At 40.9% G+C, this 24,550-nt stretch overlaps 1 protein-coding gene across 1 annotated transcript; it reads right to left on the reverse strand.

Annotated features, from left to right (window-relative positions):
* Window positions 1–2,999: 2,999 nt before the first annotated feature.
* jdp2b (Jun dimerization protein 2b) lies at window positions 3,000–23,873 on the reverse strand. Its single transcript, XM_034161885.1, has 5 exons — window positions 23,615–23,873; window positions 20,895–20,947; window positions 5,668–5,885; window positions 3,932–4,036; window positions 3,000–3,813 (listed from the first exon to the last, which is right to left on the reverse strand). The coding sequence occupies exons 3-5, from the start codon at window positions 5,860–5,862 to the stop codon at window positions 3,622–3,624; spliced, it is 492 nt and encodes a 163-aa protein (XP_034017776.1). The 5' UTR covers window positions 5,863–5,885; window positions 20,895–20,947; window positions 23,615–23,873; the 3' UTR covers window positions 3,000–3,621.
* Window positions 23,874–24,550: the final 677 nt, after the last annotated feature.

Genomic DNA, 24,550 nt, shown 5'->3' on the forward strand with positions numbered 1-24,550 from the left:
AGCCTGTTTTTCTATCATATCATTTCTATCAATTGGCTCCATAAGCATCATGAACAATTTCTTTGTGGAAAAGTACATTATAATTTTAAAGCTTCAGTGTGTAAGATATAGTGTCATCTAGTGGTGAGGTTGCAGGTGGCATTATGCTGTTACAGGCAATGATTTTGTTTATTTGCACATTTGTTCTTTTTTGGCGACAGGGATTCATGCCCCCTTGCGTTCTTTTGTGATAAGCAATATCTATGCACCTGCATTTCACAAAAACATGAGGGTTCTCAAATTTGTTAGCGTCCGCTAGCAGCCACAAGACCGTGTAACAGGAAGCAACTGCTGATTTCTGTTCTTTTTTCCCTTCAGTATTCTGTGGAGACATGGAGTTCTACTAGGAGTGACTCCCTTTTGCAGCCAACCTCAAGTGGCCATTCGATGAACTGCAAAATTTGCCACTTCCCACGTTGGCTTTGTTTTTCAGCACAGGAGGTTGCTCCCATGAGTTTCCGTTACAACCGAGGTATTTACAACAGCTTCCTCATGCGAACAATGTACTATAGCTACTATCCCTTCACATGATGATGCACGAGAATGTTTGAGAAATTTAGTGCCCGGAAACCACTAATGTTGTAGTTTGTTATACGTTTTTGCCGACTCCAGAACCACCTTTCCAAAAAAAAAAAAAGAACCATAGTGTTTGATATCACACCTTTAGACAATTCATCAGCGCACCTTTAATAATTCTCACTGTGCTCGGTCTGCATCAGTAATGCTGCATATGAATATTCATAAGTCTGTCCTTGTTCATTCAAAGCTGTCCAGTGTACCCAAACAACTCGCTCGCATCTGGCCCTATTCTTTCCCCTGGCGGTTCTTTGATATGGACGCCAGCTCTTTCTTCCTCCTCTTGTTCTGTTGTCATACCAGAAGATTGTTTTCGGATGGAGAGGCCCGCGCACAGTTGGCACAGCTCAGGCGGGTGCAGCTGGTTGGTGTCAGAGGTTCAAGAGGTCCCACAGGACCAGGCTGATCTGAGGTAAGGATCATCGCGGAAGGTGAATGGAGGGTGGCGTCATCACCGACAGCTTTCCTCTGTGAGTTACCAACATTGGAGGATGCGGTGTTGCCAGGAATCCAGTTTGGGGTAGTTCCCGCCATCCAGTGCATCCAGAAAGACTTCACAGTGCTTAATTTATTCCATGTTGTCATTCTGTGGTCTTGTGAGTTGAATTTTGAGGAAAAAAAATTAATTTACGCCAGTTAAAAAAGGCTGAAACAACAAAATGTGGATAAAGTGAAGTACTGTGAATACTTTCCAGATGCACCGTACCCTGGATGTCACCTACTTAAGTCTTTCAAGTGGTTTGAAAGACTAAATGATCTGAAGCAGTTACTTTGTCATTTGTTTTTTATGGTTTATTTAGCTCTGAGTTTCAAAAGGACTAGTTTTTGTCACATGTGAAATACTCTGGACTGGGTTTTAAGCTTTAAACCCTCCCTCAAGCTACACATTCGCTTGTATTGCCACATTTTGGCTCCAGAAGGACAATGTGCAGAGGTAAAGCAGACCTCTCTTTATATGGGCTTTGTTAATATTTTCCTTTATTTGGTCCTGAAACGTCATCTTTGATCCTGATCTTCAGTTTTGGGGCCTCATTGTTATGTTTTTGCTGTCATGTGTTTTCTTGTCTCTGATTCTGATGTCCTGACATCATGATATATGTAATCAGCATTATGATCAAAGGCAGCAAAGAAAGCTTTTCTCCTTGATCTACACCAAACTATCAGCTCATCTTTTCATAGTGAAGATCATGTTCTTATACACTTGTCTCTCTGGAAAGGAATCGGTGGTCCATCCTGAATTGTCATGGGGTGTCCAATACTTTTGTGGCCATAGCTGCCTGACACGCATGTATTTGGAGTGCCGTGTGAACAGACGTTGGTCATGCCAATACCTTTCCAGGAGAACAAAGGTCCAAGTCTTTCCTGGTGCTTCCTGTCTGACTATAAGCTTGTGTGACTTGGACACTCACAGTTCATCAGGCCTTTGGTCTGTCTTCAGGATCCTGAAATCTGAACGTTGTAAGATTTTGTATTGTGTATATTATTTCTTTAAAGTTAGTCAGGCTCATAAATTTTTGGACAATGGTTTATTTCAACTGTCTACAGCAGAATATTAGAGTTTATCAATAATAAATAGGATCTCTAAGCTTTATTATCTGTATCTTTATATATAAATCAGTAAATGGTGTAAATGCAAAACTTGACATCAGTGACCTTTTATGAGTTTGTTCATGAGGTAATGATTGATTCAACACTTGGTCATGAAACGGCTCAGAAGCCACTTTCGTCTGTAATTCTGCACTTTGAGCTCGGCTCTGTTTGATTTTATTAGTGTGTCAGAAAGCTAAAAATAAATCAACAAATATTTATAGAACTGACAAAACATAAATATATGTTACAGTATTTAATATTTTCATATTAATATACAGTGAACCTGTTGATGTGGTGAGCAAATTGAAAATGCAAACATATGGTCAACACAACTGAAGGAATAATTCAGTCAATGCTTGTATGTATATGTTAATGCAATTTTATTTATTTTAAAGCAGTAACTTTTAGAATGTTGTAGTTGTGAGTTTTGGATGAATGACCACTAGATGGAGCTATTGGCTGTGGCATGCAGCAAGCTGTTGTACACGTCTTTGAATTTTTATTATATCAGTTTTATTTGATGTTGTTTATTTGTTGTTTGTAGTGTTGACATGTTTGTTCAGTTGCACAGATTTCACCATCACTGTTCCGTCTACTCGGATCAAATCCGACTGGCATCATTTCGCGTCAGCAGACAGAAAATAAAGCGGGATGCATTAGACAACGATAAGACCATGTTTTTTGTAAAATAAAGTTTAATCATTCAGGTTAACAGTCATACATAGCAGAAGTTTCCTCTTTTAAATCATTCCCCGTTGTCAAACGGCTTTGAGCAAAAGAGGAAGACGAATCACTTCAAGTGATTACCAAGCATTTAATGTGTTTATGTATACAAAGCAGTATAAAACAAGTACAATAATGGACAGACGAGTCAAAAATCAAGAGTGTAAACAATGTGTGTTATATGTGCTTTTCATGACGCCAGCGTCACCACAAATCGGCTCAGCCGGTAACTGCCGCAGTCGAGGCAGGATGGAGAAATTACAAAAACTCTTCTCTGTCTACGTATACTGAGTATTGTGTCCTAAAAACTCTACGCCGGTATATTTCGACTAGCATACAAAGGGAAGCTGCGGAACACTGAGCCTTCGTGGGCATTGATACGCGGCTGTAGCGCAGCACCGTTTTAGTTAGTGTAATTCCTCGGCGTTGTTCCGGGTCGTACGCTGCCGTTTCCACTGGTCCCTTTATGTAGCCATCGGTTGAAGTAATGGCGAGGCACAGCAGGCGTCAACGCCAGCGCGTTAATGTGGAGATGAAACTGGATAGCTTCAGTCTTCCAAAGGACTGAGCCAGCTCATGCAGCCCCAAAACCCTCCGGCCTTTTTGAGCAGAGTCTGCAGAAGTCTCTCATTTTCGAGCTCAAGTGCTTACTGAGAAGTTTATTGACCGTTTAGACTTTCGGGCTCCGGCAGTTCACTTGGTGTCAGAGGACAGCTGCTCCAGCAGAGGGTTGGCCTCGCTCTCCGGTGTCTTGACGCTGTCGGTCCTCACGATGCAGGTGGGCCGGTGGAGGTTGAGCATCACCATGAGCTGCTGCCTCTCCAGGCGGAGCTCCTCGATCTGGGCCTTGAGCTCAGAGTTCACCATTTCCAGTCGCTCCGATTCCTGGACAGACATGAATTGTCAAAATTCTGCTCGTTTTAATTCGTGGAATACCTTCAACCTGAAGAAACCGCTCAGGTTTTCCCCAACAGTTAGATTTTCTGCCTCGTCATGAACTCACCCTTTGGAGGAAGTCAGTCCGTTCCTTCTTTTTGTTTCGGCACCGTGCTGCAGCAACTTTGTTTTTCTCTCTTCTCCGTTTCCTCCTTTCCTCGTCTTCATCCATCTGCACACATGAAGATTTAATGGTCATGTTTTTATTTAAGGGCATCTCAGATAATGACTTTATAATTAATTGTAACTGTCACCTTGAAGGAATGACTTTATAAATGTGGCAATTTGTGGCAAACAACCCATTTTTGTATTCTTGGTTCAACCACGAGAGGGGGCAAGCTCACACTTCAAAATGAGCACATGAACATTGTTTTTTATCATGATCCCAACTGGAACTGTGCAAAAGGTTTATGTTGACTTGAGGATGAATGCATGTAAAATAAAGTTCACAACATGCAGCAATAATCAAGCAAGCATCAAGTCGAACATGGGACTTTCCTTGAAGAAGCAAAGAGCTTCAAGTACTGAAGAGCCTCAGTCTATACCTCAGAGTCTATCCCCAACTCTGGTAACTAGGCATTTTTCTACTACACCCGGGTGAACTGTGGGTGTCCTGTTGGTCTTCTCCAACTGCTGGAGTCTTCGACACTGAGGTACCTGAACAGAGAAATGCACCACGTGGCCAAAATGGTGCAGCTGATGTTCCCTCACAATGCCGTCTTCCAAAATCACCAGACATTTGACACAAATGGATTCAAATGGTGCACAAGGATCATCCAGAGAGATATGACAGACATCCAGTCATCACCTTAGCACACTGGTTACTGTCCAAGTCGCACAAACTACCGTAAGACAGGAAGCACTAGGATCTTAAAATGTGGATCTTCATTCTCTTGCAAAGGTATTGGCATAACTAAACCGAGACCTCATGATTTCAGAAGCTCTTCTCAGACGTCTCTCGATCTTAAAGGCTGAGGACTCACAAACAAAAACATCTGATAAAAAGACAACATTTCTGTAAGTTCACGATATACAGATAAACCTCTGCTTACAGAGTCCAGGAAGTCACTGAAAGACAACTGCAAACCCACTCTGACTCCTCACTCACAACTGATCTATATGTCCACTGGGAATAGCGTAGGACAAATGCTGAGCTGCATGGATGGTTGCCAAGTCAGGTATGTAAGCTCAGCAAACTCTGCTGCAGCAGGAGCGAGGAGCTTGCATCAGAACTCATCCACAGGATGTCTGGCAGAGCATAGCTGAACTAAACCAACATCTCGATGAAAGAAACACGACTGGAGGTTGCAGAGTTGTGGACAGCAGTTCTATGGAGAGCCATCACAGTCCAGAGACATTAACCGAGATTAGGAAAGGCACGTGTGCCTAAAACCTTTGCACGGCACTGTGCATGCATAATTGGAATTGAGATGTAGTTACTAGAACACTTATCAGTGCCGCACACTGGAATCAAAGCAAATAAAAAATTTGGACTCTGCTTTTGAGAGACTCTGGACAAACACTGACAGCTGTTTGAGCCACCTGTCAGCACTTTTAGACATTTTTAAACCAGTGTTTGTGACCCTTTAGCATAAGTTAATTTTCTTACTGAATCTTCTCAGAAATAAGTGTAATGTTGAGTTGAAGGACTTGGGTTCTTGCTGATGTGAGAGTCTTGCCTACCCTGTGAGCTCAGAACAATCACTAGTCTCTTTTGGTTTCTTGTGTCTCCCCTCTGACTTGATGTATTCTGTCTGTCGACTTGACTCTGATGTGCAGCCTTTCTTCGTTTCTCCTCCTCACCTCTGTCTTAATGGCCAGCGGCCTCTTCCCAAGCCGGCCCAGGAAATGCAGCGGGGACAGCATGGAGCCCAGCTGGTGTAGGTCCGCGAGCTTCAGCTGATCGGTGAGAGTAGTTGCCGAGATGCCCGCCAGCGGGCCCAGGCTGGGCAGGGAGCCCGCCGCCAGCGAAGGGTCAGGTATTTGTCCCGGCATCATGTCCGACCCGGCCGCCACCAGCGCTGTGGGGAGACAAAATCCAAATAAACATTATGGCCAAAAACAGGTTTCCATACATGTGTAATATGTTACAACTTAAATTTCTTACAAAATTGTAGGAAACCACTTGAAAGATGTCCAGGTGTGGACTTAAGTTTATATACACCTCAGCTAAAAAGAAAGAAAAAGCCCCTTCAAACTCAATTTTCTGCTGCTTCACATCTTCCATTTTATTAAAAATACATTTCCTCAGTTCAAAGATCTACTTTATCTCCATATAAAGATTTTCAGTGAGTCAACACCTAATTGATTTAGTGTTGCTTTCGGGTTTCAAAGCAGGGAAAAAATGTAAAGAATCAAGCCAAAGCTTCTGTCCTGGTTGATAACCTTTCAGGTCATGGTGATGGAACGCGCCCTCTTAAAAAGGTGGACGATGTCACGTTTCTATCTGATGTCTGCAACTCCATCATTCCTTAGTTTTGATCCTGAAGTTCTAGTGGACCTTTAATACCAGTTAGTTGATTTGTGAGTGTAAATTCGGGACTCCTTCCTCAGTGATATAATCGAAGACACAATCACATGTAGTACCAGGAATCTTTTAGAAAGTTCTGCTTTAGGAGGAACTCAACTTGTGATTCTGGATGTCTTGGCTTAATTCTTTAGATTTTCTTTTGGTCTCGGCCTTCAAATACAGCTCCCCAGATTAATCGTAAATGATGCCATTTAGTCATTCAGACGCTTTCACGAGTAAATTCTTCAAGTTCTGGAACATTCCAAAGTCTTCTGTGCTGTTTAATGAAGCAGTATAGACTTTTAACTTGATAAAATGGATTATGTGCAGTTGGAGAAAACTGATTTTTGAAAGTTTCTAGCCAATGTGTAATTTAAACATCTGTGCACAAGTATATTTTGTTACAAAGTGAGAAGCTGTCACACGTAATTACATACATTACAAAACATATTAAGATTTCATTTTTTTTATTTTTTTTATTTTGCGGTGTTGTAGTTTTAGGGGCAGCACGGTGGCGTAGTGGTAGCGCCCTTGCATCGAAAGATTCGGGGCCCACCCATGCCCCAATCTCCCAGCACATCTGGAGTTGTGTCAGGAAGGCCATCCGGGGTAAAACGTGTGCCAAATCAATATGCGGATCAATTCCAGATGTGCTGTGGCGACCCCGAGCAAAAAAAAAACAAAAAAAAAAAAACAGTAGCAGCCAAAAGAATCAGACACAGTCCAGTCAAAGGCCTTACTGCAGAGCTGCGCTTTTTAGACCCGAGTGAAAGGTTGGCGGCTTTCACAGCTGTGTCTTCTTAGCAACCGGGTTACAAACACAAACGTCACACTGTCAGCAGCTCAACGCTCAACCGTAGCTTCAGATGCAAAGAGACGAGCTGTGAGCACAAATTCAGTCCCAAGTCTCCATTTGGTTTTTATCAAGCAGATTCAAAGGATATCAAAAGCACTCGTGTTAAAGTGGAGTGGGTAACACGAATGCATTCCACCGCCACCCTCTTTCAACAATTTTGGGTAGTTTGGAGGGTTCGACCGCAGCACTTTTTTTTTCTCTTTTTTCAAGTAATCAACGAGGAATGAGGGACAAAGGAGAAAAAAGGGAGAACTTGTACAGGCCTAAAGGAAGTGGCTGGAGAATTAAGACGTCTCTCTAATTACTGTAAAAGACCACGACTTGGAAAAGTTCTGATGGCCAAATAAAAAACAAATGTTACAGATGGGAAGTGTGAAACATGAGCTGAACCGACCCTGCCCATCCCTCCGATCTGTGAGGAGAGGAACGGCCACTTCTCATAAAAGACGAGAAACGGTTTCTCTCAGACATTCAAGTGTTTGATATGAAGGAAAACCTGGAATACAACTATCGGGATTGAAATGCCCGATTCAGTCTGTAAACAGTCGAAAGGTGAAAAACAAAGACAAAAGCTCAGTTCAGAATTTGCTGTCGGCCGTGTTCGAACTAAGACATTGATAAAAGCTCTAGCTATGCTGAGGTTGACTTGTGCGTTAACAGTTTAATTCATGTTCGCCTCCCGAGTCTACAGGTCGTGCACAGACTGAACAAAGCCCCTCTCATATGGATCCAACAAAGATGTGTATTGTGAGGCGTCGAGAAACAGCTGACTCTGCTGGTGGCTGACACGCCGGCTATATTGTACGTTACGCCAAGTTGTTGTTTTGGGGGGTGGGGGGGTTCTGTCTTTCCAACTTTTTATTATAAAAGCAAACAGTTGGGGCAATGCAAAAAAAAACTGCATTATATAACCCCATTGTAACACACTCCACCCTAGAATGGGCCGTCTCAAAGTAATTTTATTTATTTATTTAACCGTTGGATTAGTTTACTGTCGAGCACGCCCACGCAGAGTCGGTCCATTATTAGCTCTCTGCAAATTGTGCCTGCCCTATATTGCCTGGAAGAAATTAATCAACATTTATAAAATGCCAGTGGCCGATGGTTAACGGTCACAAGAAAGGAATGTGCAACAAATCTGATGAAAAAGGTCAAAGAAATGAGGAAGTGTAACAGGGGTTATGTGCTTTCTGTGTCTACGCATGGAGAACCACCCTTCCTATCCTAATAGAGAAGAACTTTGTTCACAAAGAAACTAAGCCCAGTCTAGGCTTGAGTCTCCCATGTGCCTTCTGGAAACCTGCAGCTGGAATCTGACGGGTTTTTTTGGGGGGTTTTTTTAAGAAAAGCCTTCTCTCTTCCACTCCACTATGAAGCTGTATAACTAACGTGTAACTCACTAAGAGTTGTTGTGAGTGTCTTGGTGGCTTCCCTCACCTTCTGCTTCTTACACAGTCTGCCTAGTCTAGACAGATTTACTGTACAGTACCACATCAAATTAAGGTCCAAATCTTTCTGGGCCCTGGCGCTTCCTGTCTCACTGTATGGTTGTGAGGACTGTATGCTGACCAGTGACTGAAGCAGATGACAGGATGTCTTTGGTACTAGGTCTTTTCAGAAGATCCTTGGGTTCAGCTGGAATGACTTTGTTTCAAACGGGTACGAGTTGTATTGCTTGCATTGTGAAGGAAGGTCGGCGACAACATTTTGGCCATGTGTTGCGTTTCCTCTGCATGATCCAGCATGCAGGTGCCTCAGTGTTGAAGACCCCAGAGGCTGGAGAATGCCAACAAGACTTCCTATTCTCTTTAGCAGTGAGATGGTTACTTTGAATACAAGGGGACGGACTGGTTGACTGCCTGAGTGGTTGCCATCTAGGGCCCAAGACAGTTGTGTTGTGCGGCGGATGCTGGCCCCATCACATACTCCCAGACCTGACCCAAAAGGCTTTGAGACACTGAAATGTGTAAAACCCAAAGGGTATGTACACTTTCTATACCCACTGTTAGCTGAGGTTATGACTGAAAGTAGCCTGTTTGAGTTCTGTGATTACTTCAGTTTTCAAGCTCAAGACGTCACTTGGATGAGTGCTGAAACTTCTTGAAGACCAAGCAAGAAGTCTGGTTGCTTTAGATTAAATGTCTAAATATCTCTATGCAGGATGTTTGAGAACTTTTCTGGACGCTGCCTTATTTTAAAGAACATCCCCCCCCCCAGTTCAAGGCCACCTGTGCCCCATTCTCCCTGTATATCTAGAGCCGCAATGAGAAGGGCATCCGGTGGAAAACTTGTGCGAGCTCAACATGCGGCTCCACTGTGGTGACTCCGAGTGAAACGGTAAAAGACAAAAGTCGTATCGTACTCAATAACCTGATGTGGTTGGTGCAGGAGCGAGCAACACCAACAGACGTACTTGACTTTTTTCCAGCAGAGAATCTGGCCAAAGACTTCATATTACTCGTGACCTGTCGTCCACCGCGTTTAGTTTGCATGATTTATTGGACCAGAGGACAAGCGGGTATGTGGAGCTGGTGTCCACTGAGGCAGTTTATTATTTAATTCCACCCTCCTCTCAGCCTCTGCCCCACTGTATGTATACTCCCATTTACACGGCACTTGGCAGCAGGCTGTTGTTTTTACTGGAGAGGAAACGAACAAGACAGCCACGGTAAAAATGTCTCCCTCAGACAAAATTCCCTCATGTAACTCCTAGTAGAAGTGTAGAAATGTAACATGCCAGAGGCCTGAATCTGCACAGAGACGTTCAAACTGCAAACATTAACCACATGTCCCCTAATGCGGGGCGAGCGAGAGAGATTAAAACTCAAAACTGACAATCGTCTACCACTATCTTGCATAATGCTACTAACATTTCATTGATATTAAATTATATTAGTAAGGTGGGAGGGTGGGGGGACTATTTTGATGATATTCAAAAGGAGAAACAACAAAAAAAGTTTTAAAGCTAACGAAATATACATTTGGTACATGACCAAATAAATGTGGAGAGCACAGCATATTTAACCGATAACTTACACGTTTCATATTCTACAAAAATAAACCACACACCATTAAATCAGGATATGAAAGAAGGGCTCAGATGTTACATCGAGGCTTTGGAAAAACTTTGGTGTGTCCCGTGTAGATACATAGTTAAGAGTGATCATTAATCAAATAAGAAATTAATCCCCAAATATTTTCATAACAGATTAATTGTTTTGAGTCTCTTTTCTGATTTCAGCTTCTAAAATGTGAATATTTTCTGGTTTCATTAGTAGATTCTTTCCCCCGCTCTTGACGATAACCTGAATATCTTTGGGTTGTAGACAAAACAAGCCACTGAAGGACATCATCTGACTTTAGGAAACACTGACCCACATTTTTGGCCCAAACAATTAATGAATTAATTGAAAAAAACAATATTGACAATAATTGTTCGCTGCAGTCCTACAGAGGGATAGATAGATAGGTACACTCAAAAAGTGAAAGTCTGAATCAACCTTTTCAAAAAAATAAGTTACTCTAATTTATAACATCTAAATGTATTGTTTTTCTTCGAAGTACAGTAGTGTTCAGAGTAATAGTAGTGCTGTGTGACAAAAAAAAAATTAATCCAGGTTTTGAGTATATTTCTTATTGTTACATGGGAAACAAGGTTCCAGTAGATTCTCACAAATCCAACAAGACCAAGCATTCATGATATGCACACTCTTAAGGCTATGAAATTGGGCTATTAGTAAACAAAAGTATAAAAGGGGGTGTTCACAATAATAGTAGTGTGGCATTCAGTCAGTGAGTTTGTCAATTTTGTGGAACAAACAGGTGTGAATCAGGTGTCCCCTATGTAAGGATGAAGCCAGCACCTGTTGAACATGCTTTTCTCGTTGAAAGCCTGAGGAAAATGGGACGTTCAAGACATTGTTCAGAAGAACAGCGTAGTTTGATTAAAAAGTTGATTGGAGAGGGGAAAACTTAAACGCAGGTGCAAAAAATTATAGGCTGTTCATCTACAATGATCTCCAATGCTTTAAAATGGACAAAACAAAAAAAAAAGACGCGTGGAAGAAAACGGAAAACAACCATCAAGATGGATAGAAGAATAACCAGAATGGCAAAGGCTCACCCATTGATCAGCTCCAGGATGATCAAAGACAGTCTGGAGTTACCTGTAAGTGCTGTGACAATTAGAAGACACCTGTGTGAAGCTAATTTATTTGCAAGAATCACCCACAAAGTCCCTCTGTTAAATAAAAGACGTGCAGAAGAGGTTACAATTTGCCAAAGAACACATCAACTGGCCTAAAGAGAAATGGATTGAATATTTTGCAGACTGATGAGAGTAAAATTGTTCTTTTTGGGTCCAAGGGCCGCAGACAGTTTGTGAGACGACCCCCAAACTCTGAATTCAAGCCACAGTTCACAGTGAAGCATGGTGGTGCAAGCATCATGATATGGGCATGTTTCTCCTACTATGGTGTTGGGCCTATATATCGCATACCAGGTATCATGGATCAGTTTGGATATGTCAAAATACTTGAAGAGGTCATGTTGCCTTATGCTGAAGAGGACATGCCCTTGAAATGGGTGTTTCAACAAGACAATGACCCCAAGCACACTAGTAAACGAGCAAAATCTTGGTTCCAAACCAACAAAATTAATGCCTCACAGATGTGAAGAAATCATGAAAAACTGGTTATACAACTAAATACTAGCTTAGTGATTCACAGGATTGCTAAAAAAGCAGTTTGAACATAATAGTTTTGAGTTTGTAGCGTCAACAGCAGATGCTACTATTATTGAGAACACCCCCTTTTCTACTTTTTTTTTTTTTTACTAACAGCCCAATTTCATAGCCTTAAGAGTGTGCATATCATGAATGCTTGGTCTTGTTGGATTTGCGAGAATCTACTGGTACCTTGTTTCCCATGTAACAATAAGAAATATACTCAAAACCTGGATTAATCTTTTTAGTCACATAGCACTACTATTATTCTGAACACTACTGTATACGAATATGGTTTAAACCCAAAATTATAAATACACTTTAAGAGAAAGTAATGAATTTAGGTGTAACAAATTAGAGTAAGTTGGTCCTAGTTTCACTTTTTTCAGGGTTGATAGACAAACGGGTTTATCTATCAATAGATACATTGATCCATTCTCTGGTCTGGCAACACAATAACTCAACACCAAACTGAAAAGGGCACATAAAGACAACAAAGTCGTTAGAATTTGGTATTTTGATGCAGCAGGTCCATCCAAAAATAACAATATGTTGAAGTAATGTGGATGCTGGGTTGATTATAATAATTAGGAGCAGGTGTGGTTGTGAGACAGTTTACTTTCTTACACTTTCTTACATGGCAGTTAGATTCCAAAACGCGAATAACACGGTCGTAACACCACACAACCCAGCAGAAAGGATTGTGTATGAACGTCGCCAAAGAAGACGATCGTTCCGTCTCTCAACGTGTGTGGTTTTGAAGTTACATGTAGCTTGAAATGAGCTTGTTTGTGAGTTTCTTTCATTTCCAAAGTGTAGCTCTGGTGGCCGCCGCGGCTGCCGCTGCTTGCTTTTTTATGATGCCGCAAACAACCATGTGGAAACTGATGTCACGTCCAGTTATAGTGTCAGAATGGGGTGTTTTCCTTGAGGTTTCCTCGTTCCAGTTTGATGATGAACGCAGCAGAAAGTTTAGATGCAATCGACACACTGACATCTTTGAAGAGCAAAGAACAAAAATTCCCTTCTTTAAAGAGGGAATTGCCAAAAAAAAAAAAAAAAAAAAAATGCATGGAAATGTAAACAGAAGGGAACCCAAAGCGCTTCAAGAGTAGGACGTGTTTTTCCCGACATTGCTCAATGCTGACCAATAACAGAGCTGGAATTCCAAAGCTGTAATCCAACCTAACCTCTGGGCCAACAGATGGGCCACAGGAACTGAAGTGCCAATGAGGAATGACTGAGCAAATCACTTTCAGAGCCAAAATATAGTCCAATATCAGCGTTGGCCAGACATTCAGGATTGGTTCACGGATTCGGACCTCAGACTTCAATAGATACTGACACTGAAAAAATAACGTGTTCAGCGAGCTGATATAAAGTGTGTTGTAAAGGAACCCAAAGCACACAGTCAGGAAAGCCCCTGTAGCTAGCTAAGACTTGTTGAAACACGCCTGCGCAGTACATGTGTGCACAAATAAACCCATTGTCTGGTTCACTGCGTGACAGCAGCTCAAATACAGTACACAAAAAGGTCAGGTTGGACTCGAAATGACGCAGGAACCAAGACTCTTATCAATTATGAGGCGTAAATGCAGAGTATGCACCGTCCCAGTTCACTTCCAGCATGACAGTAAATTATCACACAAATTACTTATGCCATGCCTGACATTTAAAACAGCAACTTTTGAGATGAACAGAAAGTTTGTTTGATCTGCTCAACCTGTCGACTGTAAATCCCTCTGAGCAAAGGCCACGCCCCTTTCAAGCCTCAAGATGAGAAACCTTTAAGCATGTCTAATTATGCCAAAAAGCATGAGTCAAAGTGACTTTAGGCTTTTCAAAACAGGGGTATTAGTTTCGCTCTTTTTTTTTTTTCCAAGGGCAGCCTGCTGAAGAGGATTACTGGTCAGTGTGTGATGACGCAACGCCGTTACTGCGCTTTTGCAGTGGAGCAGAAAAACCACTGCCCCGGCTTTTAAATCCACACTGAGCTCAAATAATAACACGTACACGACCCAGCTGCAGCGTGGGCACCACCGAGCGCGAGGGCCAAGGACACCGAGGGCCAGGGAGTGGAAAAATCACGTATAGGAGTTCTGATATATAGAACTATAGTCAACACGGGTTCCAGCATCAGACCAAAACTAATCCACTAAATCCAAAATGATACAGTCCTGCTCAGAATGAACATCAGATATAAATGTTAAAGAACTTGAATTTCTTTTACATCTTTTAAAAAAAATATAGAGTGTGTTCCTGTCTGGTACATCTGTGTGGAGTTGGTAGTTCTCAACATTTGAATAACTGTACAAGAGGGAGACTAGTGAGGGAAGCCACCAAGACAGCCATGACGAGGCTTCCCTCAACATGACTGGAGAAACTGCATTGAGTGCAACTTTTGCTTGTTGCATCACCACTCACAACTTCGAGGAGGAGTGGAACAGTGAGGGACTTTAAGAAAACAACTCAAGGCTGGAATTTTGTATATGCCTTCTGGGAAACTGTTTTTTTTTTTTTTAATGCAAATCCTTCGGTGTTCTGCTGCACTGTGAAGCTGTGTAACTGATGATGTAACAGAGAGAAGCTGCACTGCACACAGTTTCTGCAGTCACAGCCACAGAAGCCTGTAACTCCTTCAGAATTGTCATCGGTGTCCTGGTGGCTTCCCTCACTAGTTCACTGGCATGGTCAGTGCATACTCTAGTTGGAGTTACCACACGATTTCTAGCTCTTAATGACTGATGTAAATGAAAGTCCAAGACATACTCTGTGACTTTGCAGTGCTGATACTATATCAATCTTCTGTCTTGTTTCATTTATTTCTATGTACAAGTTGGACCTAGGCTTTGGAAAAGAAAGAAACTGGCCAACAAGCTCATTCCAGGTTACATGTAACTTCAAACACACATATGTTGCTCCTAAATTTCATCACTCATGTGGGAAACAAGCCCAGACATGTCCAGATGGCTGACATCTGTAAGGGTTATTATGTCAGCAAAAACAAAACTTGATTTTATTATTGATCTGGTGCAACAAAGTTAACTAAATTGTAATCAGTTTATCCTGATCAGGGTTGGGGAGAGTCCACTGGTTTGAACCACTTTATATTATTTGATGGTGTATATTACAACCCGAAACTGATTTTAAAGTTCACAAATAAATGTAATACTTTCAAATTACTAACAAACCAGATCCAGTTTTGTTTAATTTACAAAAATAAAATGCATAATTCTGTTGACATACACGATTAATCACCTTTAACTGTACTGTTGTCTATAAATCTGTTGAATTGTAAATCAACAAATAATGGTAATTCACCATAATTAAATTTTTTTTTTAATTGTCACACCTACCATAAATGTAAAAACAACTTTAACATGCTCTCCTTAATACTAGGACTAGAACTAGTGTGACATTCCTGAGAAGCTGTAGCACTTTGCCTTTTTCAAATACCAATGGAAGCCATTCCCTGCTACTTCATAAGCAGAAGACATTAAGGTAAAGATCATCTGAGGAAAAAAAAAAAAAAAATGATTCTGCTTGGTTGCCCACAAATTAAAATAAAAAAATTAAGTACAATTTTAAAAAATAAACTTACATGTTAGTAATGATCTTGCTTATTTATTGTATTTGTGTGATGTGTGCTTTTTTAAAATAATTTTATGGGTTTTTTTTTTATCTTGCACACAAATGAATTCTGAACAGTTCTCAAGAAAAGCATCTTTATTCACGGTGAGCAAACCTAATTTATTTATTTTTTTTTAATAAAGCAGTGTTATTCGTGGAATATCCAACATCAGTCTGATATTCCACCAATAACCACCAATGTCTTCTTTACGAGATTCCACAGGAAAGCAACATAGACAAGAGAAATCACTCCTCACGGCTGCAAACTGACGAATTTTTAAAAATTCACGCAAAAATTACCAGAGAAAATGGTGTAAGCTTAAAAATTGGAATGATGGGTGCTCAGACTGTAACAACCTGGTGCTGTGCCACGCTTCCATTGCTTTAGGGAGAACTCCTTCAATTTGGAGAATTACAAGGTAACATCATTAACTATTTTTGTGTTATTGTGTCCCATTAATTTATCTATGCATCCATTCACTTGTCTTTTACAGGGTGCACGCCTGAGCTTTCCTCCAAAGCTGAGGACTCCCTTAAATTCCGTGCTAAAATATACTGTTAAATCTGATTTCAGACCTGTTGCTTTGCCCACATGCTTCTCTTTAACTGAACAAAATGCGTCTTATTTCCTCAGAGCTATTAGCAATGCTGTGGAATTTAAACCCGGCACCAACAGCACCAGCAGAGGCCCTTCTGTCCCGGGCGAGGAGGCCTTTCAAAGGCTGCTCCTTTCCTTCATGTTTGCACAAAGAGCCCTCTAACAGAAAAAAAACTGTGCATTTTCCTAATTACACAGAGACACAATTTGAATGAGTGCGCACTTTCTTGTCAGCATGCTTTCTAATTTTGGACGGCTGCTCACATCTTGCAAAACTCTGGCAAACACTGAAAATGAACAATGAGCACAGGGGCTCGGGCCAAAGCACGCTCGCTCACTCCCGATCTCGGGCCAAGGCTTCAGCCATCATCATTATCGTCTGCGCGCTGAGTTACAGCCTTTCGCAATCCTCTGAGGAAACTGGGGAATTTGGAACAGTCTCCCCCCTCTTAAGACACGACAGTCCAAATATACAGTATCAACACTGCTCCCTGCCGCTTGTTACACTTTCATTGGAAAGACGAGAGGCAGGCGCAAGAAAAAAAAGACGAACAGGCGCCGTTAACGGTTGTCGCCGCAAATCACGGCCGCGGTCGACTCTCGCCGTTTGTAGTTGAGGGCGAGTGCGTGTGAGAGCGGAAGTAATTACCAACAGAAAATAAGATCATTGCAGCTTTCATTTCTCTTTCGAGAGCTCGGCAGTTGTTGGCACAGACGCAGAAGGAAGCTGTTCGAATACAGGCGAATAGAAGCGTCAGTATTCAAGTGCACGCTCGGGTCAGCTTTTATTCACAACGAAACTGCACAAGAATGCGCACAGTGCTGCACCAACTGTGGACGTTCGCCGAAAAATGAGCAAAATTTCAGATTAATCCAAACACAAAGCACCTGCAGATACGTGTAAAACACGAGCGGCGCAGCGGCCTGCGTTCACACACTAATATGTGATGGTTGGACGGTTTCCCATTCAAACACTTAAACATTTATATTCTTTATATCTGGGTGGGCCAGACTGAATTACGATAAAGTTACAATATTTAAAACCAGGATTAGGGTGTTCGTGGCACAGTTCTGGCTCGACTCGGGACACTAAATAACACGGGGCTTCAACTCGTGATTATTTTCATCCTTGGACCTTTTTTTTTTTTTTTTTTACCGTTTGACAGTTCAGGAAATAATTTGCCAGGATTTTTTTTTATGCTGATGTAAATCAATTTAACCGAAATGGATATCTGCTCGAAAGCCAATTTAAAACTGTCTGAAAGGTGTTTAAAACCAGATGACTTGTAATTTATCCAGACTGAAGCCAGTTCATGACCTTTTGCTCTTTTAAAGGCTATATTAATTTAAAGCTACAGTGTGTAGGATTTAGTGTCATCTAGTGGTGAGGTTACAGACTGCGTTATGCCGCTGCTGGTCACGATTTTGTTTCCCTTCACGTTTTTACTCATTTACCAACAGGGATTCATGCACCCTTGAATGATCTTGTGATGACCAATATGTATGATTTTCCTTTTCACAAATATGAGGGTTCACAAACTTGTTTGTCTGTACCAGCAACCAGTAGACTGTGTATCGGGGAGAAACCAGTGATTCCTCTTTTTTCTCTTAATTCTTCAGGTCACACTGCATGTTGCATCGATTTGTTGTTGCAGGTAATTAAAATAAGATCAACTTTATTTAATCCAAGGGAAATTATTTTGCCAGTGTACCGAAACAGTAAACAATGTTGTTTTGGGGAGTTTTTTTCCCAATAAGTACAACAAATTTATGCGAAATGACTGGAAGACATATGCACAAGATGTCTGACAATACTGTACACAACTCTGAGTCACTGAGTAACTGTTCATTATGTATGTATTCATCCTGCAAGTGGGGGAGAAATTATACAGTCTGATTGCCACAGGTAGGAAAGACCTCCTGTGGCGTTCTGTGGTGCACCTCGGTGGTTTCAGTCTGTGGCCGAAGGTGCTCTGATAGGACGTCAGTGTGGCATGCAGGGGGTGGGAGGTGTTGTCCAGGAAGCTGAGCAGTTTCCTCAACATCCTCCTCTCTGACACCTCCACCACAGAGCCAGCTCTCCTGATGAGCTTGTTGAGTCTGTTCATGTTACTTGCCTTCAACCGTATAATTATGCAATAATGCAGATGTATTAATGCAGATGGTTATAAATGCACATAGTCATATCCATTTAAAGCAACACGCAGGAGTAATTTCTAAAGAGACCTTAAGGTGTTTATTTGTGATGCTTCACCACGATCTTTTGTGGAGTATTGTTAGCTACAGATTTTATTTTTCAGACGTCCCCCACCTTATGAAGAGGTCTAATGTGACTAATATTTGTATTGCTGGTCTACCAAAGCTTTTTTGGGGGGGGGGTTTTTTGGGTTTTTTTTGCCAAAAATCTCTTCTCTTTAACTCTATTCCTCTCCTTCTCCCACTGTATTACCCTCAGATTTGTCTAGTGTAAACTAATCTGTTTTGGTGGATGTTGACTCTGACCCCGGTACTCCTCTTCAGGAGTTGGACCCCTCAGTCCGTGTTGTGGTTCTTCCCTCCTGGATGACATCAGGAGCTTATCTGATCAGTCTCTTTTCTGTTTTCACATAATTACATTGCATCCCCCCCATTTTCCTACTCGTATTGTGTTTTTCCAAATGATGACATAAAGCCCACAGTGACAGTCTGTGATTTGTGGCCATATAAATACAAGCAGCAGTGGGCTTGTTAGTCTCGGCTTTGGAAATGAAAGAAACTGACAAACAAGCTCATTTCAAGCTATCTTTAACTCCAACCACGCCTGTTCCTAATTTCCATCAAGCATATGATAACATTCTTTCCTGCAACAAGGCCAGACATGTCCAGCAAGTGGTGTATGACGCAGGCAAAACAAAGTTGCTTTTTGGATCAATCTGGTGCATCCAAGTTCACCGAATTTTGATATGCTTGTCCTCATCTTATGTCCTTTTAATCTGGTGAGTTAAGAGACGACAGCATTTATTGTTTTTCAGTTACTGTGTTAACAATCTCTCAAGCAATTGACTCATTCTTGTATTCATTCACATGGATGTGCTTCTTTTTAAACTCTGTGAATGTTCCAAAGCCTATGAAAAATAGAACAAAAACAAGCAAACATCTGGTTTACATCAGTTTAAAACATCAAATGTCTTGATAAATGGCAAATTCTTCAACAAAAGTTATGTTCTGTCAGCTAATTACTTCAAGTTTAGCTTCGACATACCAGAAAAAAGGAAACATCGAGAAGAGTCATTTCAAATTGAATTTCAGGCTATGACAAGGCTGAGGAAAACTATGTGCAAATCCCTGACATTAAGATGTTGGCCAACAGAATCCAGAAAAATAGATTTAATGCTGCCTGTTGAAGCAATCACTGTCATTATGCAACACGGGGTTGTCACTTTAAAGCTGCTTCACACTTTGTCCTCTGATATTTCCTCATCTGCTCCGTGTCAGATGCTGGCGCTGATTAAATAACCTCCGATGTCTGACTGTGTGGTAGGTGTTCGGCTCTTTGGTTTCACTCAAAGAGTAAAACGCTGTGAGGCAGAGGTCGACGCTTTCATATCAGGTTACAAAACTGTTTCTGTGCAAGCAGAGAAAACTGGGCTGAAATCCTAAAGAAATTCAGGAAATCTGGAAATCATAACTGAAAAAAAGGGGACTTCTTACTTCTGTGCGCTTAAAAAAAAACCAAAAAAACATGGGCTTTAAAGCCTTTTCAAATGCACCCTTGGATGTTTTTCTTTCTGTTTTTGTATACCAGGTGGAAAGGCTTATATAGCCGCCCCCGGGGCGCTAGTATCATCAAGCTAGCTGTTGCATAGTTGGCTCGTTCACCTGCAATGCGTCTGCTGTCTAATGGGGTGCAGTTTGGCAATTCTGCCTCTCCAGAGAGGCACTGGAAGGCATTTCTACTTAAAATAAACCCTGTGTGTGTGCCCACGTCCTGCCTCTCAAAACCCCACCGGCCCCGCGCTGCTTGTCGGCTTTCCAGCCCTTCCCCATTAATCCGCTGCAGCGTTCCATTTATGCGGAAACCATCCTACGGATGTGCCCGGGCAGGTGCTGCTGGGGCATTTAAACCCTCTGCAACACATGCTTTTGCTCACACTGACTCACGCAATCGCAGATAAAGAGACAGACGCACAGATATGTTTGCCCTGCACGCTATGCGGTTGTATGAGCGCGCGCTGCAACCAGCCGGGAAAGCCTGTGCTCTGAGCCTGTGAACTTGCAAGTCACTGCTGCACATGCAATCCAGCGCGACCCATCGGGTACCTCGCCGCACAACCGGCCTCTGACCTTCAGGCCAGCAAGGTCAGAACTGAAGCTGCGTCTGACTTTGATAGAGTTACTGTCACATAATAAAGTGGAAATCCTTCAAATTCCAATGTGGACGAGAACACGATGTTACTGGCCCATATGGGCAGTAGAAAATACACAGATCAGCACAACCATAACACTGAGCTCTAAGGTTTTTGCAGTAATTATGCTGCTAACCATGCAGACTGTGTGCACTGTGCAGGCAATATATTGCAAATATGAACCAATCTGAGGAGAAAGTGCTCTGCTATATTTGCATATTGCCATTAAAAAAACTCCCCCCATGTTGCAAGTTGTACAAGCTTTGCCAAGAAAACCTTTTACAGCCTGCAGAAGGACAGAAAGCATTCTAACTGTTTTAAATACTTACTCAGAGAAAACCTGCAAGGCGTCTTCTGTCAATGATGCAACTGTGTTTGGACGCTGTGTGAAAAGAAATATTTGAGAATTATTAGCAGGAGTACTAATTAGCTTGCATGGGGACTAGTTGATTAAAGGACTCCATCAAACAATGTCAATTATATTTTCAAATCATAATTAGTGTTGAGAAAAACTGCAGTCTTGTTAGCCAAAAAAGTTAAGAGAGTTATTTTCCAAACTGTTTACTCATCAATTAGCTACAGTAGGCTAACTGATAATTAAAATAATCACAGTTGCAGCTCTGGTTGTATACAGTGCGAGACTGGAACTTGAATATGTTTTTGGTCAGAGTATATTTACGTGGTTTTTGTGTGTGTATGGTGGTTTGGGGGGTCCTTGATAATGTAAATCCAAGCATGTAAGGGTCATGTTTCACAATAGTTACACTGCCAGAGATGAGACCAAATCGATGTAAATCCACATATGCAATTAGCCCACATGAATTACAAAAAAATTAAATAATCTGATTTGGCATGTTCACGATACCCAAAAATATTAGATATTCCTCACATGTTGGGGGAGGGATTTGGCCACTTCAGATGCCAATGTGAATATAGCCCAAGTAGACCAAATGTGACATCAGAAAGGAAAAACAAGCACACACACACAAACACATGGCATGTTCACAATAAACAGATATTTCACATATAGACAAAAAAAAAACAGTAGTTTATATTCGTTTATATATATATGTATATATATATGTGTATATGTATATATATATGTGTGTGTATATGTATATATATATATGTGTGTGTATATGTATATATATATGTGTGTGTATATGTATATATATATGTGTATGTGTATATGTATATATATATATGTGTATATGTATATATATATATATATATATATGTGTGTATATGTATATATATATATATATATATATGTGTGTATATGTATATATATATATATATGTGTGTATATGTATATATATATATATATGTGTGTATATGTATATATATATATATATGTGTGTATATGTATATATATATATATATGTGTGTATATATATATATATATGTGTGTGTATATATATATATATATATATGTGTGTGTGTGTGTGTGTGTGTGTGTGTGTGTATTTGAGAGGGGGGGGGGGGTAAAGTAATTTCAGATGGTGAAAACGCACTTATTTTCCCTTTTAGTATAGCCAACATACTGGCATAGTATGTTACGTACATACATAGTATGCTTTTTATCCTTTCAAATTCATTTTATTAGGAAACAGAGCGGGCTGCAGCCTCAACTTTATCTGAAGTCTGGGTCTTTTAGTGAAGCTTGGGGCTAGTGGCCGGTGATCACCTTAGTATTTCTTCTGTTTTTCTTGTTTCTTAATGCTGACAAATTATACTGTATTTGTTGTCTTTCTTATGCCTAATTCTGTTTTTCTCTGTTTGAGGTGTGGCTCCATCCAGAGATGGGAGTTGTGTCTACCTCTGAAACCCTCCTGTCCTTTGCACCGGCAAAATTTCCTGTATATCCTTTTGTAAATTGTTTTGTCAATTGTTTCAGTAGCATGGCCCAAGCAGAGGGTCACCCCTTAGAGTCTGGTCTGCTTGAGGTTTCTTCCTCAATTCATCAGAGGGAGTTTTTCATTAACATTGTCGCCTGTGTGCTTGCTCTGGGAGTTGGTAAGGTTAGACTTTACTTGTGTGATTTGGTGCTATATAAATGAAAATAAATTCAAATTAAATTGATGTGAACATGGCCCAGGTTGCCCAAATGGTGTGGGTGGGTGTGTGTGTAGGAGCTGATTTTGCATGTTCACATTATACAGCAAAATAAAAAATGGGTGTGACATGCAGCTAAAAACAAGTTCCATTCTGAATGTGAAAGTAGCCAGAGCAGCCAAAATCGGGATGTGAAAATAAATAGTGACATGTTCACACTGCTCAGAAAGATCTGATCTGTCACATGCATGGAAAAACAATCTTAAAAATAATTCTGAAAGTAATGTTAATATAGCCCAAGCTGCTCCAAAAGAGTGACACGTTCACACTACACATAAAGATCAGGTTTGTGTCACATGCAAGCCAAAAATAAATAAATAAAAACCCTGATTTGAGAGACATTTAAATATAAACTTGGCTCCAGTGTCTGATATTGAAACAATGGATGCATTTATATTTAACAAAAACAATAAATGTCATTCACAAAATAACATCACTTCAGCCAGCAGTGTGAACATACCCAAAATGAATCCATCCATCATACACTTTTTTTTGTCATTGTAAAAACTGAGTTATTACACTGAAATAACCGGAAGATGAGTGTGCAATAAAAATGTCACTGTTAGTTGAACTTCTGAGTCAGCAGTGTTATTTTGACTCCACTGGAGTGTTAAAATGAATTTCACGTATAAAACAAGGAAATCGTGTAGAAGAAAAACGAACCATCGCTGCAACGCTGAATATAAAGAAAACTTGTTGAGCGACAGCAAAAACGTGGACACAAGCGGATCTGTGGGTCATTTAACGGAAAATAAGCAGCAGAAAGGACGCGGTTTTTTAAAAAACCGTGTAGTTCGAACACGCAAAGCGACACCGTGCAGAAGGAAAAGCGTAACACACACACCCTACAGAAGAACACAACAGTAGGAAAAGACAGGGGGAAATAATTGCGTTTTTTTTTGTTTTTGTTTTTTTTTAAGTGTGAGATTCGTACCTGCCGTGCGCCCAAAATCCGCAGTAATGACGTGTGGAGTGCGGAGCTCAGACTAGCGCGAGCCGTTGCATCAGCTCCTTTAAGTACCGAGTGCGGCCTCGAGCGCGCTGGAATGCGGACGTGCCGTCGCTGACGTCATGGCGGATGAAAATAATGTGCGAGCGTAGCCTTTGTTGGCCCCGCCCCCTAGCAACCTGAAAACATAGGAAAGTTTCATGTGGAGCTGGCGTAAACACTCACCATCAACGACTCGGTAAATACAGCTATTACTATAAACACATGCACAGTTGTCTCAGTCGTAAGTGTTTTATTAGGTGACGGAAGACGAGGGTGTAAAAAATAAAAGTCCTGCCGATTATATTTTTTAAAAATGGCGGATGCTTTAACAAATCTTAGGTTATATATATATATATATATATTTTTTTTTTTTTTTTTTCCCCATAAAGGTTTGATCGAAGCTGACGCAAATATTTCAATCGTTTATCTTAACAGTGGAAAATCCAGCACTTCTTTTATTTTTTATTTTTGTTGACTCAGCTGTGCTCTGTTGCCGTCCACCAGATGTCAGTATTGTAGCGCTTCGAGCGTCTGAAACACCGATTCAGTTGTTTTTGTTTGTTTTTGTTTTGTTTTTTAGAATTCAGAAATTTGCTCTTTTGGGAGCTTCTCAGAGTATGTGATTTCATGAAGCAGTCGGTTCACCTAATTCCAGGCATTTAAACTAATTATTTCCTAAAGTAATTGTTTTCGTGTTTCAGACAATTTAAACGCAGGGAAGCTTTTATTTGGAGAACCTTTGTTTCATGTTCCAGACTTTTTAAACAAAGGTGATTCATTTTTAAATGTTTTTGTTTTGTGTTTCACGCCTTTCGAGCAAAGTGGATCGTTTTCTGCTGTAATTTACTGTTTCACACATTTTGAACAAAGTCCATAATT

This window comes from Thalassophryne amazonica, chromosome 21, assembly GCF_902500255.1.
Source record: "Thalassophryne amazonica chromosome 21, fThaAma1.1, whole genome shotgun sequence".
In the NCBI taxonomy this organism is placed as follows: Eukaryota; Metazoa; Chordata; class Actinopteri; order Batrachoidiformes; family Batrachoididae; genus Thalassophryne; species Thalassophryne amazonica.